Source organism: Gadus macrocephalus, chromosome 7 (genome assembly GCF_031168955.1).
Source record: "Gadus macrocephalus chromosome 7, ASM3116895v1".
NCBI classification, from domain to species: Eukaryota; Metazoa; Chordata; class Actinopteri; order Gadiformes; family Gadidae; genus Gadus; species Gadus macrocephalus.
The window spans coordinates 26,475,906-26,496,514 of record NC_082388.1 but is presented as its reverse complement, the minus strand read 5'-3'; the positions used below and the strand labels follow the sequence as shown (position 1 = coordinate 26,496,514).

At 50.8% G+C, this 20,609-nt stretch overlaps 1 protein-coding gene across 1 annotated transcript; it reads left to right on the top strand.

The window, feature by feature from the left end:
- The first annotated feature begins 3,156 nt into the window (after positions 1–3,156).
- On the top strand, positions 3,157–18,229 carry LOC132461075 (RNA-binding protein Musashi homolog 2-like). The gene is made up of 5 exons (XM_060056152.1): positions 3,157–3,365; positions 3,683–3,723; positions 4,155–4,236; positions 5,046–5,130; positions 18,074–18,229. The coding sequence occupies exons 1-5, from the start codon at positions 3,304–3,306 to the stop codon at positions 18,134–18,136; spliced, it is 333 nt and encodes a 110-aa protein (XP_059912135.1). The 5' UTR covers positions 3,157–3,303; the 3' UTR covers positions 18,137–18,229.
- Positions 18,230–20,609: the final 2,380 nt, after the last annotated feature.

The window sequence follows — 20,609 nt, the reverse complement described above, 5'->3', positions numbered from 1 at the left end:
ACACTTTGACTTTTAACGATGTACTCATTCACATTTAGCCTTGATTTAATGTCCTAATTTTAGCATTGCTATAATTTATGAATGCATTATTTATTGCCATTGTGAAGTGTCTTTGAGTGTCAAGTAAAGTTTATTATGACATTAGTAGAAGTAGAGGGAATCTGTCAGTATTTATTTTATAACTAATATTATCATATGATATTTCACAACTTATCAGTATACACTAATGTTTTAATGTGAACTACCAACCTGCCACTCTTTGTGTGTGTGTGTGTGTGTGTGTGTGTGTGTGTGTGTGTGTGTGTGTGTGTGTGTGTGTGTGTGTGTGTGTGTGTGTTTTGACACTTCACCACCCAATACAGTAGATCCTCTGACTCTTACAAATTCCCCTTGTAGGTGCAACATTTGTTTGACTATGCTGTGAAGCAAAATAACTTTTGCAATACAATTTGCTATCCACTTAGAACTGGTAAAGTCCTACAATTTATGTTGGAATTTAGGGAATAGATAAAAGATCAACAGACAGTAATTATTCATTTTACATTGTTTTATTGCGCTATAATATGGAATACATCGAAAGAATAATTACCACTGAGAAATAGTGTTTTGTCAAATTAACATTTTGTAAAGGGCGTGTTATCGATAGTTTTAAATCGCTCAATAAAAAAGGAATTTGGTATTTAACACATGTTCTACAGTTAATGCAGATCCGGGGAATGACCCAAATCTAGTGAAACAAACTGGAAGCGAAACCGTGTTTAGCGTCTTATATCTCTCTTTTATCAGACCTCCGTCCCCGCCAGAGTCGATTTGGTAGGAGCGGTAAACGGCCACTAGAGGGAGACAGAAACCTCCTTCTGAGAGCTCAACCTTCAAACCCTCCCTCTAATGACAAATATCCTCGGGTCTTTATATGTTTTGAACGGTCCGTGTGGAGGGAGGCAGACATTATTTCAGTTCCCGCAGTGCATGCAAATGCGATCGATAGAATTAAAACCCTCCATAGGGTTTAAACTGATGCAATAAATCCGGCCCAGCACCGGCCGGTTTACTCAGAACCGTCTCTCAGACACAGAGGCCTACGTCACGTTTGTCTAGCAGATGACTCCATCAGAAACTAAAAATAAAACCCTTCTGTAGCGTTGAGGGCCTCCTGGTTCATATCCTAACGAGTGAATCCCCACTAGGATCTCTGCTAAATACCGACTTCAGGGCTCCACGTTGACATCACACAACCTATGACACGACAAGTAAAGTAGAAGTTTCTCTCACTTTTTCCTTAAATCCTTAAATCACACATTTTTTATATAAACGAAATAAACCTGTTCTCCGACTTCCAGTAAACCTCCACAATCGTTGGTTAATCGATGTGTATATTCATGTGATTAATAATTAACGTTATTAACCCATGATAACGTTCTGTGTCACTGTTGTCACTGCTCACACTTTATTTGAGTGTATCCGTGTTTGGTCAGCAGAGTCAACATCTCTCCCCGTCTGATGCAACGCTTCCAGTGCGTGTCTCGTGTCGGGACGTAGATCTGTCAGGTAGAAGCTGCACACACACACGTTATGCTGCTCGTCAGTCGTTGTTTGAGCTGGAGACCTGCTTGGCGTGACGCCAGCATGCAAAAGAAATAAAACAAAACTCAAACCTTAAATATAAATCGTACTTTGTTTTCAAGATTCGGAAACGTAACAGCGACGGACCTGAGAACAAACCTACCTCAGTGATCGAGGGGGGCTGTGACTTTGGATGACCTTGATATGGAAGGTCGAAAGGGTCAAAGGTCAAGAGGTCGGCGTGTGTCGTTGAGCCTTCCTGCTCGATGTCTCTCGGCCGCTGTCCGGAGACGATGAGAGGGTGGATTCTGTGAGACTTGAGATGTTTGGTTTTAACCTACTTCATCATGTTTTCTCTCATGATATTCATCACTCCTCTTGTTCATAACGACCTCGCCCACGTGTCCCACGTGACCTTTCACGATAAAAGTAAGGAATTACACTCAAGACAGAAGCACAATATAATGTTCCACTTTCAAAATATCCCTTCATTTAATCCCAGATAGCTTTTCACCTCGGTTCTCTGTTTTCATTTCTTTAATTCTGATTTATGTGTAATCGGGGAATCCTGTGGCACCTTTGTGTCAGCTACAAAGACAACCAACTTGCCGTGTGATTTGTGGTTTTCGTGCGGCCGAGATATGGATTTTAACCCACAGTCTTCAAGTTTATTTAATAAATAACTTGACCTTAAAGGCACTACAATACTTGCGGTTTCTTGAAATGTTACAACACTTCTATTTCATATCCCAATGAAAGACATGAATCCGTCATTGTTATCCGTAAACAGTTAGTAGTTTGTGTGCGTTTCTTTGCATGCAAGGAACGTAGGTGTGTGTATCCTGGTATGTGCATATGCCTGGTTGTGCGCATGTATGCGTGGCTGTGCATGTGTGTGCGTGCGTGTAAGGCTGTGTGTGTGCGTATGTGCGTGCAAGGCTGTGTTTGTGTGTGTGTGTGTGTGTGTGTGTGTGTGTGTGTGTGTGTGTGTGAGAGCGTGATTGTGCATGTGTTTCACTCCCCTTTACTGTTTAAGTATGCCAAAGAATGAGAGTGAGAGAAACGTGACCCCCACCACAACACAACAGACACCTTTGTGGATCGCTCTCTAAGTTCTCAATGTTGTCGTTGTTCTGAACGACAGACCTAGAATCAAAACAAGGAGTTGAAACACAAAAGGTTTTTTAAAAGGTAATTCCGTCAGATACAGTGACAATCGTCATCAGAGAGCCAGTTCTATTCTTTGTTAAAAAGAAAATATGACGAAATATAAAAGGCATTAAAAACTCTACTTTGCAAAATATAGGCCTACACTTTATTTTGTTTATGTCTCTCTGACCTTTATCGGGTGCATGCCTCAGGCCCTTCAGGGGTTTTTGAATTTACAACATTGTTAACAAACACTCTCACACTCACGGGCGATTTATGACCAATGGGCGGATTGCTTTGCAGATTGTCTCAATTGACGTCAATTGTATTGGTTAGGTGACAGCCGCAGGCCCCGCCCCCCTTCGTGGGCAGAGACCACGCCCCCCTGCCTAGCTGAGGACACGCCCCCTGCCCGCCGAGGCTCCGCCCCCTGTAGAGCGGACCGGGAGAGAGGGGAGGGCGCACGGCTGCTGATCCCACGTGTGACGCTTCATCCCCGGCACAGTCCTATCCTCATAGCGGGGCTTTGCAGATCTCCTGCCGTAGCTGTGCGTCTGTTCCTGTAGTTGAAGCCTCTAGTTTTTGTTAGATATGGAAGCGGACGGGACCCAAGCCACCTCTGGAAGCCTAAACGACTCACAACATGATCCGGGGTAAGGCGTTATGTGTTATGCGACTGTTTGACTGTGAGCAGATCTTTTTATAGCGCACTCTCGGAGCTCCGTGCGGCGGGTCGCTCGGGCAGTGTACGCACTTCGCCTCCCCGGCTCCCCTCTATTTCCCTCCCCGGCCACTTCCCCGCCTGGCGTCCGGACCGAGGGTCGCCAGAGCCGGCGGAGACACGTCGCCAGCCCCACCGGAGACCACTTTAGTCTCTCGGTTCCTTTTAAGGGCGCTTTTAGAAGTAGTTAGTCGTCAAAATGGCCGAGCTGACATCTGGACTGACTTGTGTTGTGTTTTCCTCCTCCAGTAAAATGTTTATCGGAGGACTCAGCTGGCAGACTTCACCAGGTACGCTCTCCCCGTTACCGCCGACCGTCGAACCCAGTCCGGTGTGGTGGACGCTGTAATGGCGCTGTGTGTTGTTGAGTGTTGTTGTGTGTGTGTGTATGTCGTTTGTGTGTCTACACTGTGCACTGATGTGTGCACTGTGCAGCACTGGATCTGGGATGTGTGTGTGTGTGCGTGTGTGTGTGTGTGTGTGTGTGTTTGTGTTCGTGCATGCGTGCGTCTTTGTGCGTGCGTGTTTGTGTGTGTGTGTGTGTGTGTGTGTGTGTGTGTGTGTGTGTGTGTGTTATTTCTGATCTGTGTTCATCCCAAGTCCTCTATTCGACCCCTATGCGCATCGCGGGGCGTTTTTTGAATCGCGGTGACAGCGGCGGTGCACGTATACGTGCGTGTGAAATGACCCCCGCCGTGTCTTCTTCTCCTTGTGTCCACAGACAGCCTTAGAGACTATTTCAGTAAATTCGGGGAGATCCGGGAATGTATGGTGATGCGGGACCCCACGACCAAGCGCTCCAGGTACACGCGCCTTTTCTCCCACAGAGTCACGCGACACGCCGCTACTTTCTAGATGTTTAGTGGAAATCCATCCACAGTGTGTGTGTGTGCGTGTGTGTGCGCGCGGGCGCGTTTGTGCATGTGTTTGTTAGTGTGTGTGTGTGTGTGTGTGTGTGTGTGTGTGTGTGTGTGTGTGCACGAGTCTGTGTGCCCGTACGTGTGTGCAAGCGTATGTTTCCCGTGCCTGCTGTGCTTGTGTGGTCGTGGGCGCGCGTGCACGTGGTCGTGCGTGTAGTAGCACAGCGAGTCAGATCAGCTCTAAATGATCAGCGCTGGGAGGCTGCGACCAATGCAATTTTTGACATTGACTCTGTGATTGCACCACCGTGTGTCCGTGCGCGGGCGCGTGTTTAGCGTCCGTGCGTGTGTGTGTCCTCAGATAATTTACCCTTGCAGACATCGACTGTCCCGTGCGTTATCCTTCGCTGCTAATCACCTATGTGGATTTTTAATAACACGCGTGATTATTGGTGAACACTGATCTCATTCCTCCAACAACACGGATTGATCGAGCATTGTTATTGCTGTTGCTTTTTGTGCGGACCGAAACAATGCTTGAACACTTTCATTCATTAAATGTATTTATTTTTGAAGGTTTATTTGAATAGGGACGGATACCGAAACATAGATAAGCTAGGGACAGTCGTCTGATGTCTGCATCATAGGGTTTTTAGCCAAAGCTACGACACTTTGGTCCACTGTGGTCCATGTCTGACGGCCCGTTCTCCACTGACCCTGTGCTGACGGTGTGTGTCTCTCTTCTGTTGCAGAGGGTTTGGGTTTGTAACGTTTACAGACGCGGCCAGCGTGGATAAAGTCTTGGCTCAGCCGCACCACGAACTGGACTCCAAGACGGTGAGTCTCCCTCCGGCTCCATCGCTCTGTCACCCCGGCCCACTTTAGTTTGCTGTCGCCATTCAGCTCCCAGTAGGCTCCCAGTAGGCTCCCAGTAGGCTCCCAGTAGGCTCCCAGTGGCTCCCAGTAGGCTCCCAGTAGGCTCCCAGTAGGCTCCCAGTAGGCTTCCAGTGGCTCCCAGTAGGCTCCCAGTAGGCTCCCAGTAGGCTCCCAGTGGCTCCCAGTGGCTCCCAGTAGGCTCCCAGTAGGCTCCCAGTTGGCTCCCAGTTGGCTCCCAGTTGCCCCCAAAGGCCGTCAGGGGATGCCCACTTTAGGGCTTTTATTGTGCGTCTGCGTGGTAAACACACCTCGTTGTGTTATTGACTCTTTAGATCCTAAAACATAAAACAGATCCGAGTTCATCCTGTCATCGGCCTGCCGCCGGCCTCGGGTTGAGATTCACACGTTCATGTCCGCGTTCCGACCGGTGGGGGGAATGACATTCATGTTGGCTTTAAACTCCTGTCTGTGGAGGGGACACGCCCCCTTCTGCCTGCGGAGGTGGACACACCCCCCTCTGCATGTGGACACGCCCCTTCTGCATGCGGACACGCCCCCTTCTGCCTCCACTGCAGCCACGTGCACTCTCACTGAGCTCATGTTCCCCCGCATCACGTGACATGCACACACACACAGACACGCACAGGCAAACATGCAGACACGCACACACGTGCATATGCACACGGACACAGGCACGCACTAACACACATTCACAGGCACACGTTAATAACTGAGCAATATCTATTTATTTTTGTTAACTTATTTGACATTGGCCTTATATATTAACCTTTTATTCTCATCAAATGAATTAAATTAGAATTGAATAAATAAAAAAAAAAGTGTTAAATAAACATTAACTGAAAATTAGAACGCAGTTTTTAAATTATTTATTTTTATTTATCGTAGTTTTATTTATAGAACCAACAACACACACACACACACACACACACACACACACACACACACACACACACACACACACACACACACACACTCGGTTTGTGAAGTTGACTTTGTGAGATTAATAAAAAAAAATATCTGCTAATGCGTGTCATTGGTGATGAAAGCGAACGCAGACGCCTCAGAATACCGATGATATGAAGGTATATATATATTTATATATAATATATATATATATATATATATATCTACCCTCCGACCAGCCTACAGAAAGCGCCCCTGGTAGTTTGAGAAGCCCCACGCTGTGCTAGCTTAGCGGCTACAGGAAACAGCTCCTACCCAGCCGGCTCTTAGCAGATATATTTAGAAAGACACGTTGTCTGCTCCACTGAGCAGAACACACAATTATGAATAGTGTATGTGGTAATAAATAGGTAATACGCTGCACCAGCACACAGGTTATATCAAAGCCTGTTGCTCTTTGATTCTGGTGCTCAGATTGGTGGTGAGTTGATTAAGAGCGACGCAGGTTATAAACGGTACGAGGTTCCAGGGGTTTCTGTGTTTTTCGGGGACCGGCTCTTTTCTGAGTGTTCTTCTCTCTCGTGGGAACCCCGGAGGAGGTTGTAGTTTTACGAGAGGGGTCTGAACTCTCCCGAGCGGCGTTGAACTACAGAGGAGGCGTCGGTGGCTTACAGCCGTTAGCCGCTCGCGATGGTCACCGGGCATCCCTTCACCTGGCCTCGGAACGGGTTCATTTGTTCAGCCTCAATCTCTCTCTTAGAAGCCTGAAGAAGAACAAACTTTCTCTTGACTTATTTATGATATCTCTGTTCCCTCTTTAGTCTCTGAGCAGATGTATTCGTCCAAAGTGACTACCAGTGAATTAAGAGACAGGTCGTTAAGGACAAGGCAGGGGTTAGACGGTCAGGTCTTAGACCGTCGGGGTGACAGGTCATCGGGGAGCAGGTTGGGGTCAGGGGTCATCTTGCTGTGGGATTGCAGCAGGTTGGACTACATGAGGGTTTGAACCTAGAGCCTACACCCTATCCCCTAGACGTCCTGCCCCTATGTCGCCACATGGGGTTGAACGGTGCGGGGTTGATTGATGCTAGCCCAGAGCTACTGTGTCGGGCTTTCTTCACGTTCAAGTGTTGACCTCTGACCTTGACAGTAGTGGGCTCTCTTTATCCAGCGCTGGTTTCCGCAGTCCCGGCACGGTGAGGCGTTCTCTCGTGACGCCGGCTGGCAGTGAGGAGCCTTTTTATTTTGGGCTCTGTAATAACATGAAGGGGTATTTTAAGTCCAGAGTCTTATGACAACTGCATATTTTGCTCATCTTTTCCCTTAGGTGATTCAATATTTTAAGAATTAAGATGTGTACAAACACACGGGTGGGTATGCTGTTAACATAAAAAAACATCAAAATACATAAAAAAAATATTAAGAGCATGGGTAAATATTATGGCTTTTTAGAAATGCAATTAATGTGTGCAATGACCATTGCTTGAATATACCTAATGGAGTGAACCTAGTGTGTAGTGTTCTTGATTTAGAGCTATGAATAATACTGGGGACTTTTGACGTAATTAGGTCAAACGTGAATTCAGAAGAAAACCACACTTTCTCTTTAACCTGACATCAGTTTGCTCATTTCCATTTCCTCATATCCGGGTCGTCAACCTAAATACGAAGAGCACCTTAACCAGCTAGTCAGAGCTGGTCAGCGTGCTGCCTAACTTCAGCCATCGGCGTTATTAAACACTGGCTCACATTGTTTACAGGTTGTGTGCGTGAGTGCGCGTCCTTGTGTGTGTGCGTCTGTCTGTGTGCGTGCGTATATCTGTGTGTGCACGTGTGTGTGTGTGTGTGTGTGTGTGTGTGTGTGCACGTGTGTGTGTGTGTGTGTGTGTGTGTAACGTCAGGGAGCAGGTGCATCGCTAAGCAACTGACCAGCTGGGTCTGGGGTTAAAATCCGTGCAGCAGAAGATAATGCATGAGGAGGAGTGTGACAGTGACCGATGGCTCGGCGCCCGTCCGGGGCTCCATGGTGGCTGGGTGGAGGCAGTGGTTGGGTGGAGGCTATGGCTAGGTGGAGGCTGTGGGACGGTGAAGGCTGTGGGTGGAGGCCGAGGCTAGGGGTGGAGGCTGGGTGGAGGCTGAGGCTGGGTGGAGGATGAGGCTGGGTGGACGCTGAGGCTGGGTGGAGGCTGGGTGGAGGATGAGGCTGGGTGGAGGCTAGGTGGAGGCTGAGGCTAGGTGGAGGCTGGGTGGAGGATGAGGCTAGGTGGAGGCTGGGTGGAGGATGAGGCTAGGTGGAGGCTGAGACTGGGTGGAGGCTGGGTGGAGGCTGAGACTGGGTGGAGGCTGGGTGGAGGCTGAGACTGGGTGGAGGCTAGGTGGAGGCTGGGTGGAGGCTGAGACTGGGTGGAGGTGGAGGCTGGGTGGAGGCTGGGTGGAGGCTGGGGGAGGATGTAGGTCGCAGCCCGTCCTGTTCTCCGCTGGCCTGGATCCGTGGTGCTGTGTGTGTATATATAGAGTCAGCGCACACGTCTGCACCGCAGAGCGGGGACAACACCGCGGCTTAATGCAGTAGTTTGGATTCATTCTTACTTTAATATAGCATGAGAATTATTCTGGCATTACTTATTTTTACGTATGTAAAGAGGAGAGCGAGGAGCACAGTATCCATACACACGTTATTTGTTGTCCTTTCTCTCCTCTCTGTCCTTCATTATGTGGAACACGCGGACCCTTCCGAGGGCCCGAACCGTTCCGGCCTCTTAAACGCCGTTGTTCTGCTCGTCGCTCGCTCTGACGTGTGGGCGACAAATCCCCTCCGAGCGGCCCGCCTCCTCCACGCTGAGTGGAGCGGCCGGACGGCGCCGTGTAGGAGACGGTGGAGGAGGGCAGACGCTCTCCCTCCGCTCTCCCTCCGCTCTCCCACCGCTCTCCCTCCGCTCTCCCTCCGCTCTCCCACCGCTCTCCATACGTCTGAGCCGTGCTCCCGTTCCCGCGGCCTCTCGCTCTCGTCTGAGCGCCGCCTCAGAGCCGTGCGTTCAGAACAGCTGGTGCCGGCTCCCAGGTCCTGTGTCGCCGCCGCAGACTTGGAAGACACACTTCCTCCCCTTGATTACCTTGCGCTTTTAATTGCGGAGGCCATAACTAGCTCTTAATGCACAGGCCATTAGCATAAAGAGTTCCCCCTGGTGCCGTTTAGGCCCGTTGTGAGAGGGGGTCCGACGCACGCGCCATTAGCAGTAGTACGCTAGCAGCAGCGGTACAGTAGCAGCATGGCTAGCATCAGCGTCTCTAGCAGCAGTCTGGCTCGCAGCAGCATCTCTACTAGCATCTTCTCTAGCAGCGGCATCTCTAGCCGACGCATCGCTGGCAGCAGTACGCTAGCAGCAGCATCTCAAGTAGCACGGCTAGCAGCATGGCTAGCCGCGGTATATCGAACAGCAGTGGCGAGGTGCATTGCATCGCTAGCAGCATCACGCTAGTAGCAGCACCAGTAGCAGCAGCATCATGGCTAGCACCAGCGTCTCTAGCAGCAGTGGCGCGGCTAGCAGCATGACAGGACAAAAGGATGTGGTGATATAAATGGGGCTCCCCGGAGTGTGGGTGAGAGGTACCCCAGGATGTGTGCCTTGTCGCTGGGCTGTAACAGGCCCCCTGTTGGCACAGAGGAGCCCAGGTGTGTGTGTGTGTGTGTGTGTGTGTGTGTGTGTGTGTGTGTGTGTGTGTGTGTGCCCATGTGTGTGTGTGTGTGTGTGTGTGTGTGTTTGTGTGCGTGTGAGTGATGCCTGTGTGCATGTGCATGTGCTTATGCGTGTGCATGTATGTATGTGTGCATGTGCGTGTGTATGTGCATGTGCGTGTGTGTGTGCGTGTGTGTGTGTGTGACTTCCTGTGTGCATGTGCGTGTGTGTGTGTGTGTGTGTGTGACTTCCTGTGTGCATGTGCGTATGCGTGTGTGTGTGAGGAGGACATGGGGTAAAAGGTGCCTGGGGCTTCATAACACACATGGTGCTAACCCAGAACATATTCTCCGTTTTCCCTGCTCTGTTGTTCCTGAGCCGGCGTTCCATTTATAAAACATGGACGCTTTGTGAATGAGGACATGACGACGACACGGGAGGAAAACCGCTCGGCAACAAACAGCGTTCCCATTATTAGAACGGAGAGGAAGGCGTTTCTGGTACCGCTGTTCCTCCCGTTCTCCGTTCTCCGTTCTCCGCTGTTCTTGGCCGATGGTTCCCCGACAACGCGCTGAAATGTAAAAGTATCTTCGCACTGAGACGTATCGATCGGAGCGGATCGGCGCGCCATTCTGAATACCAATTCATAATCAATGATCCGTCCTCCGCTGAAGGAGGGATGGGGTGGGGGGGGTGGGGGGGGGGGGATGGATCTCCTCAGAGCTCGGTGTGTCGGGGGTCTCCCACCTGACCACCGAAGGGCTTCCTGGAGGTAAACTCCCCCGTCGTCCGGTGGGGGGAGTCTTCACGGGGTGACCTTGGCCAGGTCAATGCTGCGCGTCTGGCGGGTGGAGAGAGAGCAGGTTGGTGTGGGGGGAGCTGTTCGCTCTCTGGACACTTCTCAGACAGTTTGAGATGTTTCAGAGACCAGGAGAGCCGAGTGCTGGGGAGGCTTAACTCTGCTTGACATCCCTGTTAATGTCAGAGCGGACGGCCGGCTTTTGTCAACTGCTGTCTCGCTCTCGCTCTCTCGGTCTCTCTCCCTCTCTCTCTCTCTCTCACTCTGTCGCTCTCTCACCCTGTCTCTCTCTCACCCTGTCTCACTCTCACTCTGTCTCTCTCTCACTCTGTTGCTCTCTCACTCTGTCTCTCTCTCACCCTGTCGCTCTCTCACCCTGTCTCTCTCTCACTCTGTCTCTCTCTCACTCTGTCGCTCTCTCACTCTGTCTCTCTCTCACCCTGTCTCTCTCTCACCCTGTCTCTCTCTGCTTCTCTCTCCCTCTATCTTTGTCTCTCTTTCCCTCTCTGTCCTTCTCTCGATGTTTCTTTCTTTTCGTATTTTTGTTTCTCCTTCTCTTTTTGTCTCTATCACTCTGTCTCTCTCCAGCTCTCTCTTTCTTTCTTTTCGTCTTTTTGTCTCTTTTTGTCTCTGTCTCTCTCTCTGCCTCCCATCTCTGTCTTTGTCTCTCCCCTTCCCCCTCTCTCTATATCTCTTTATATGTCTCTCCATCTCTTTATCTTTCCCTTTCTCCTTTTCTCTTTCTCTTTCTTGTTCTCTCTCTCTCTCTCTCTCTCTCTCTCTCTCTCTCTCTCTCTCTCTCTCTCTCTCTCTCTCTCTCTCTCTCTCTCTCCCTCCCTCTCCCCCCCCTCTCCCTCTTCGGTCCCGGATAGCTGATGTGTTTCTGGGAGATGAAACGTCTCGTGTTTGTGTCTCGGTGTGGGAATACCTGCTGTTTTCACTTCAGATCACAAAGCGCACGCTGGAATGGGGGAACCACGCAGCAGTTCTCGCCTCTGATGGTTAAAGATGACGACCACAACGGCTCCTCTCGCTCACATATAGATACACATTGTTGTATTTATACCAAATCTATTATTCCCATATACAGTCGTCTCTGATCTCTCTCAGTAGAGGTCCTCCTCACCCTCATCTGTCGGTTTGTACGCACACAGAACGTCACGACCACAATTCAGTCTTTTTAAGTTGAAAAGGGAAGGAGTCTTAAACTGTCGATATACAGATGTTCAGAGACGGGTAGGGAGCTGGTAGCCAGGTGCTGCCTGCAGATAGGAAGCTGTGGTGGGAGATCTCCCCCTGATATATATATATATATATATATATATATGGTGCACTTTCTCTCGCCCCTGATCGCAGAGAGAGAGAGAGAGGGAGAGAGAGAGGGGGAGAGGGAGGGAGGGGGGGGGGGAGGGGAGGGGGAGAGAGAGAGAGAGAGAGAGAGAGAGAGAGAGAGGGCAGAGAGAGAGAGAGAGAGAGAGAGAGAGAGAGAGGGGAGAGAGAGAGAGAGAGAGAGAGAGAGAGAGAGAGAGAGAGAGAGAGCACAGTATTAGCGATGTTAGTGTATGTTAACTGTACTATAGTCTATGTTAACAGTACAGTCTGTAGAAAGGGGTTTGTCTGTATCTTTGCTGGGGGGGCACACAGTTCAAAGAGTGCGGAGGTGGAAAACAGTTGCATTATCAATACCAAATGATTGCGACCATTTGAATAATATTGATACGGTCAAACGCCCGTGTGATACTAATAATACTCCACGTAACTGATACTTTCTAGGGGATGATCGATCGTTTAAGAGGTTTTTCATGCAAACTGCAAATATTAACCAGAAGCAGCCTCTGTGTCCTTGCAGGCAGCGAGGCCAGAGATGGATATTGCTGTGTCTGGGCGTACGTATGCGACAATATTTGCTTATTTTGGGTATGCCAAGCGCTCACTGGGGGCGAATACCTGGCTAATGTTAGCTCTGCTGCTGGCTAATGTTAGCTCTGCTTCTGGCTAATGTTAGCTCTGCTGCTGGCTAATGTTAGCTCTGTTGCTGGCTAGTGTTAGCTCTGCTGCTGGCTAAGTTAGCTCTGCTGCTGGCTAATGTTAGCTCTGCTGCTGGCTAGTGTTAGCTCTGCTGCTGGCTAAGTTAGCTCTGCTGCTGGCTAATGTTAGCTCTGCTGCTGGCTAGTGTTAGCTCTGCTGCTGGCTAATGCTAGCTCTGCTGCTGGCTAATGTTAGCTCTGATGTTGATTAATGTTAGCGCTGCTGCTGGCTAGTGTTAGCTCTGCTGCTGGCTAACGTTAGCTCTGCTGCTGCCTAATGTTAGCTCTGCTGCTGGCTAATGTTAGCTCTGCTGCTGGAGCAACCACCAAACCCACCGCACAATGACCGGATTATAAAGACCCTGTGGATTATGAGACTGCATACTGACTACTGAATACTGAACCAGTTTCCAACCCAAACAACAATGACAACACTCACCATCACCACCACCGACACCAGACCCACAACCATTACCAACTCTACCTCGCTAACCAACCCCACCACCACCATTACCAACCCCACCACCCCCACCCTCACCAACCCCACCACCACCACCCTCCTCAGCACCACCACCATTACCAGGTCACAATGACCAGGTCTAACCACCATTGGGTTAGGCCTGGGCCTGTCGTCTGATCGTTGGGTTAGGTCTGGGCCTGTCGTCTGATCGTTGGGTTAGGTCTGGGCTGGTCGTCTGATCGTTGGGTTAGGCCTGGGCCTGTCGTCTGATCGTTGGGTTAGGCCTGGGCCTGTCGTCTGATCGTTGGGTTAGGTCTGGGCTGGTCGTCTGATCGTTGGGTTAGGTCTGGGCCTGTCGTCTGATCGTTGGGTTAGGTCTGGGCTGGTCGTCTGATCGTTGGGTTAGGTCTGGGCTGGTCGTCTGATCGTTGGGTTAGGTCTGGGCTGGTCGTCTGATCGTTGGGTTAGGTCTGGGCTGGTCGTCTGATCGTTGGGTTAGGTCTGGGCCTGTCGTCTGATCGTTGGGTTAGGTCTGGGCCTGTCGTCTGATCGTTGGGTTAGGTCTGGGCCTGTCGTCTGATCGTTGGGTTAGGTCTGGGCCTGTCGTCTGATCGTTGGGTTAGGTCTGGGCCTGTCATCTGATCGTTGGGTTAGGTCTGGGCTGGTCGTCTGATCGTTGGGTTAGGTCTGGGCCTGTCGTCTGATCGTTGGGTTAGGTCTGGGCCTGTCATCTGATCGTTGGGTTAGGTCTGGGCTGGTCGTCTGATCGTTGGGTTAGGTCTGGGCCTGTCGTCTGATCGTTGGGTTAGGTCTGGGCTGGTCGTCTGATCGTTGGGTTAGGTCTGGGCTGGTCGTCTGATCGTTGGGTTAGGTCTGGGCTGGTCGTCTGATCGTTGGGTTAGGCCTGGGCTGGTCGTCTGATCGTTGGGTTAGGTCTGGGCTGGTCGTCTGATCGTTGGGTTAGGTCTGGGCCTGTCGTCTGATCGTTGGGTTAGGTCTGGGCTGGTCGTCTGATCGTTGGGTTAGGTCTGGGCCTGTCATCTGATCGTTGGGTTAGGTCTGGGCTGGTCGTCTGATCGTTGGGTTAGGCCTGGGCCTGTCGTCTGATCGTTGGGTTAGGTCTGGGCTGGTCGTCTGATCGTTTGGTTAGGTCTGGGCCTGTCATCTGATCGTTGGGTTAGGCCTGGGCCTGTCGTCTGATCGTTGGGTTAGGCCTGGGCCTGTCGTCTGATCGTTTGGTTAGGTCTGGGCCGGACCTCTGCCTTGATGTGACCACAGTGCCGTTAGACACTGGTCCCGTGACGTGACTCCCGACCCGGCCCACTTACAGCCTGGGAACAGTACCCCACGATAACCACGGGGGTCGGGGCGTTGGGTTCTGTTCGACGTCGGAAGTCGGACGTCGGCGGGTCGACATATCGGATCAGCGAGGTGTTTGTTCGGGCCGCGGTTAATCGTTAGTCAAATCTGAACGTTCCCCGAGCGATCGCATTTGTTTTAAAGCGCGACTCAATTGACAGAGACGAGTTGGTTTAATTTGAAAGAGAATATCGGCGTGTCTGAGGGAGCATGCATATTTAATACCGGCTCAATGTTCATGAGGCCCATTGTGGACGCATTGATCAGGGGTTCACTGTGGAGGGAACACATGACAACGGGCTAATGCACATCGGGCCTGCCTGTCTGCCACTTTTCTGTCTGTCTCTCTGTGTGTCTGTCTGACTCACTATGGCTGTCTGTCTGCCTGTCTGGCTATTTTCTGTCTGTCTGTCGGTCTGGCTCTCTGTCTGTCTGTCTCTCTGTGTGTCTGCCTGTCTCTCTGAGTGTCTGCCTGTCTCTCTGACTCTGTCTGACTTTCTGTCTGGCTGTCTGTCTGACACTCTGTCTGTCTGTCTGTCTGTCTGTCTGTCTGTCTGTCTGTCTGACACTCTGTCTGTCTGTCTGTCTGTCTGTCTGTCTGTCTGTGTCTGTCTGTCTGTCTGTCTGTCTGTCTCTCTGTGTGTCTGCCTGTCTCTCTGAGTGTCTGCCTGTCTCTCTGAGTGTCTGCCTGTCTCTCTGACTCTGTCTGACTTTCTGTCTGGCTGTCTGTCTGACACTCTGTCTGTCTGTCTGTCTGTCTGTCTGTCTGTCTGTCTGTCTGTCTGTCTGTCTGTCGATCTGTCTCTCTCTGTCTGTCTGTCCGTCTCTCTATCTGTCTCTGTCTGTTCTGTCCCATTCAACTCCTTATTCTCAATTCATTATTCTTGTAATAAAATCCAATTTAAATCACTTTGTGGGGAATCCTTAAGATTCTCTTTTTGCATCCAAGTCTTTTGAAGTGATTCGTAAATGAAGGGTTTTCTTGTATAGTTTTATCTCGTAGTCAATGTTTCATTTTGAAACGACAATGTTTAATTTTGTTCACATAATGCGATTACATTTGCATTATAATCAAACCTTTGATGATGCTTTTGTAAAAGAAAAATAGCATGGGGATAATGTATTCCTACCAACGCAGAACAATAATAATATTTATGTTCTGTAATGACAGCATTTCACGAACGTTTCAATTAGCGTCAGTGCTAATGCGGCCTAGCGGTCGTTAGCAGGTGGAATCTGAGAGGAGAGAGAAGGCCTGATGTGACCGTGAAGGCCCGACAACAATAAAGCCTGACCCCGACTCTCCAGTCGGGTTCCAACCATTCATTCACAGTAGGAGCGAGATTACGACCACAAAGTCCATATTTTACCATTTTGATTGCATCTCTTTGTGAGCAGAATCAGTTATCCTTGCACATTTCCAGACGTCCCTGCCTATTTTTTAATGAAGATGTTAAAATGGTATTCATTAATTTGGCCTGTGGACACTATTACCTCTTTTTTGTGTCATAATGTGTGTGATATTCAGTGCTGCGCGCGTTCTGTTGGAATACACTGCGAGGCATGATAAAACCGCACCACGGGGAATTAAAACCGTCCAGGAGAACAGAAACAAAGCCTGTCTAGTTGATGTTCTGCGGCCCTAGTTTAATATCCCCGGTGCAGGCTAAACGCAGTACAGAGGAGCGCATTAGGGAGATCCATCGCAGCTGTAGGGACTTGGTATTCAAAACATATAGTGTTTTCTATAAATACGCCGTCCGATAATTGAGTTTGGATTGGTTATGCCCGCAGCAGAGTGCTAAAACAAATCTTTACATGTGATTCAGTACGGGGCTCATGGCAGCGCCGCGGCAACGCATCGTCTCCGCTCTGACCTGGCGCAGAAGGCGTAGCGCGCACGCGAGCCACGCTACGCCGACACCACCCGACGCTGACACCGCCCGTCGACAGCACCACCCGACAACGGCACCAAACGACACAGACACCACCCGTCGACAGCACCACCCGACAATAGCACCACCCGTCTCCTACACCACCCGACAATAGCACCTTCCGACACAGATACCACCCGTCATAGACACCACCCGTCAAAGGCACCACCCGTCTCCTACACCAGCCGAAACAGACCCCACCCGTCTCAGACACCACCCCTCACAGACACAGACACCACCCGTCAGACACCACCTCTCACGACACAGACACCATCCTTCAGACACCACCCGTTCCAGACAACACCCTTCACCTACACCACCCGTCAGACACCACCACCAGTCACAGACACCACCTATCTCCTACACCACCCGTCATGACACCACCCGTCAGACACCAACAAACACAGACACCACCCGTCATTGACACCACCCGTTACAGACAACACCCCTCACCTACACCACCCGTCAGACACCACCCGTCACAGACACCATCCGTCAACAACACTACCCGTCAGCAACACTGACGCCACCCGTCACTGACACCGCCCTTCAACAACACCACCCGTCACAGCCCTCTTTCAAACACACCACCTTCAGTCCATTTTCCCGCTCGCTCGCCCCTCTCTCTCTACTTCTCGCTCGCCCCTCTCTCTCTCCATCTCGCTCGCCCCTCTCTCGCCCCTCTCTCGCCCCTCTCTCTCCGTCTCGCTCAGTCCTGTTCAAACCGCCTCTTGTTTCAAACAACACAAAGTGAAAACACAAACGCATGTTTAAAGCGTTCCGAACAACAGCTCTTTATTTCCGCAATCCCGACAGCGTTCCGGCTCTTCGGAGCGCACGGGTTAATTGTCACGGCAGTTGAACAACTTGACTGGAAAGCGTTGAGAATCACTTGACTGGAAGACGCTTGCGTCGCGTTCGGTTGTGTTGTGCGTGCAGACTTCCCGTCGCCCGTCGGTCCCGGGGCTGGGATGTGGTCAGGCCGGGCTCCGCCGGGGCTAATGCCCAATCACGGGGGCGAGGATTCCCAGTTCATGCTGTATTACCGTCGGGCTTTTGGAATTGCTTCCTATAGGCAAACACTTGAAATGTATGCAGCTGGAACGCTCTATCCTGTAGAACAACAACAAATAAGTCATTTTCTGCAAGAGAGCAATTTCGATCTGTTTGCTTCCCCAGCCCCCAAGCCTCCTTCAAAAAGTCATTTTGGATGAGATTGTTTGAAAGTTGGCTCTTTTTTTTTTGTTTCGTTTCGTTTCGTGTATCCAAGCGTCGAGACGCCGTCGCTGTTCCCGTTTCACTTCAGACCCAGAGCTCGTTAAGGTTTCTCCTTAACCACAGAGTAACCCCCCCCCCCCCCCCCCGGCTCGGACGGGAAGCCCGGGGGTTGATGAGATAACACGCATTAGGCCGAGAACGCGGCTGGTTCACCGAGATTCTCTCATCGTTCGGAGGTGTCGCCCGGCCCCAGACTTTCATTTTCTCCTTGTCATTTTCAATCAATAAATCCAATCTGGAGTCGCAACCTGCGAAACGGCCAAATATGGGCATCTGTCAAAATGTATATAACACTTAATGTTTTGTTTTTGATTCCTTTAGATTTAGTTTTGCCTCTTTTTCGACAGCGTTATTTCATAAATGGGTATATATTCATATTTATATATCTATACTGTAGTGTATATATCTATAAGACGTCTAACGTGTTCTCTCCTGTTCTGTTCCAGATTGATCCGAAGGTTGCCTTTCCTCGCCGTGCCCAGCCTAAGGTAAGAGCACCTTTATGCTAGCCATGCTAACGTCATCCGCGCTGGTGTTCCGCGATGCTACCCTTCCCCACCGCACCCCACCCCACCGCACACACACCCACCACGCACGCACGCCATGCGTTTCTGCTGAGCTTGGCGTTGGCGCTGTCACGGTGGGGCCTCTCGCGGCCTGACGTGACGCCTCGCTGGTGAGACGGACGCCGACAGCCGATTGGTCGATCTATGAACCCAAAACAAAGCGCTCTGATGTTGAGGGCTGACGTCACCGACTGGTATCAGGTGTCTGAGACAATGAAGTATTGAACCTGTGCAGGTGTGTGTACGTTTGTGTGTGTGTGTGTGTGTGTGCTTGCACACGTGCGTGTGTGTGTTTGTGTGCGCGTGTGTCTATCGGTGTATGTGTGTGCGCGTGTGCGTGCGTGTATGTGCGTGCGTGTGTGTGCGCGTGCGTGTGTGACTCCACTGGAGGACTCCAGCAGTCGGTGTGGTTCTGCCCTCTCTCACCTCTCCCCAGACCCGTAGCGCGCGCCCCCCCCCACACCTGGTACAAAGCAGCCCCTATTCAGCGCTGCTGGGGGGGCGTTCTCAGCCTCAACGAGGTGGGGATCGATAATGGATTTCTCCCTTTTCTCCCAGTGGATCAGACCCGTTGTATTGTTACCGAGTGGCCGAGCGCTTTCAATGAGGAGCCCGCGGTGGACGGCGTCTCACCAGAGAGCTCGCTCTGTGTCTCGCCGGGGCGCTGGGATCGGGCCGTTCTCCTCCGTTTGGCTAATCTGGTTTCCGGCGCACTCGGACCTCCTCGCTCCCTTCTGTTTCCTCGAGTTCGTAAACGTCCTCCGCGGCCGCAGCGGAGAAGTCTTCAGAATTAGGAAAAAACAAAATGGTTTCTTCAAGGGCGTCAATGCATTCGAGGGTATTTCAGAACCTGGAAGAGAATGAACTCCTGTGCTTGAAAATCTTTAACAAAACTGCGGAATCATCAGATCTCTCTCTCCCTCGCTCTTTATTTATTTATCTATATATCTATGAATTAAACAAAAACAACTGCAAATGTTTCCTAAAAGGTCATCGTCGCATCTTATCTCAGGATCCATAAGGAGTCGTACTCTGCCTTGCGTCATGTTTTTATTCCACTTTGTCGTCGTCCCCCTCCTCCCTCAAGCCCCCCCCCCTCCTCCCTCCAGCCCCCCCCTTCCTCCCTCTAGGCCCCCCCCTCCTCTCTCTAGCCCCCCCCCCCCAGGTCGTGATGCTCGGGGTGGAACCCGACCGGTGACACGGCCCAGACGCAGGCCTGACACCGTGTGTGTTTATACTCCAGAACTCTCTCTCTCTCTCCTCTCTCCCTCTCTGTCTACTTCCTGTTCCATTGATCGCACCCGGTGCCGCGAGCGGGGGCCAGTTAGCGAGTCCGCTCTGCCGCGGCGGCGTTCGCGGCGTTCCTCTTGTCTCCGCCCGCCGCAGCCGTTCCGCGGGGCTGATGGTGCGTTCGATGAATAGGACCGGTCTCTCCGGCTGCAGAGAGACCAGCAGGTGCGTGGCGTAGCTCCCTGGAACACGGGCAGCGCTGAATAGGATCATTAATTAATTTCCTCTATGCTCCACAATAACCATTTTTTTATATCACCCCTGGCAGTAACCTTTCTGATGGCCGCAGGCTTGTAGCCGCGGGCTATTGTAGCCGAGCACCGCGGAGCGCCGCGGAGCGCGCTAGTCAGGAATAATACGGATCTGTGTGAGTGTCCTAGGACAAGGGATTGTGTTCTTTCTAATCGGTTCTGTATCTGTACACTCTGCAGACATGAGCAGTCGCATTCAGAGGGACTTGGCAGTGGGGCTGTGCTTAATGAATAATCATTAGGCCGTATTAAGTGCAATAACCAGACATCGCCATGCGGGTAAAATATAAATTGAATCAATTTACAAATAGTCGTTGTCTCATTTGCGCGTGGATAAAGGCTAACAATGGGTAGTTATTATTGCTATTATTTTTTAAATTGCAAAATGTTTTTTGAAGGTCAGGGAATTTTTTTGAAATTATTGTACTGCTCGGGGGCCACTGTCACGAGGCATTTTGTCAGATTAATATTTATTTAGAGTGAAACGTGTAACAATAGAGTGCTTCCTCTAATCTTATCCCGGCGCCGTGCTAATGGAATCGGGCTAGCCGTTAGCCGCGGCTGGCTGCACCAGCGTAGACAGAGAGCTAGCATGGGACAGGTGATCACCATCACAGGTCGGTCGCTTCCAAAGCAAGACGAGCTACGCTGTGGTTTGGGAACTTCCAGTCAGAGGCAACGACTTTGCCTTGAGGTGAATGTGCTGAATCATCAAGCTAGGTTTAAATTAGCGTGGCGGGCTCCCTGGCGAAATAGATGGATGGCGAGAGTAGAGAGACGGCATTCCTTCTGCACATGACAGACGGCGGCAAACACAGGGAACGCCTTGACGAAGTCACGTCAGCGTCTCAGGCGCCGCCCTCTTCCTCATCATC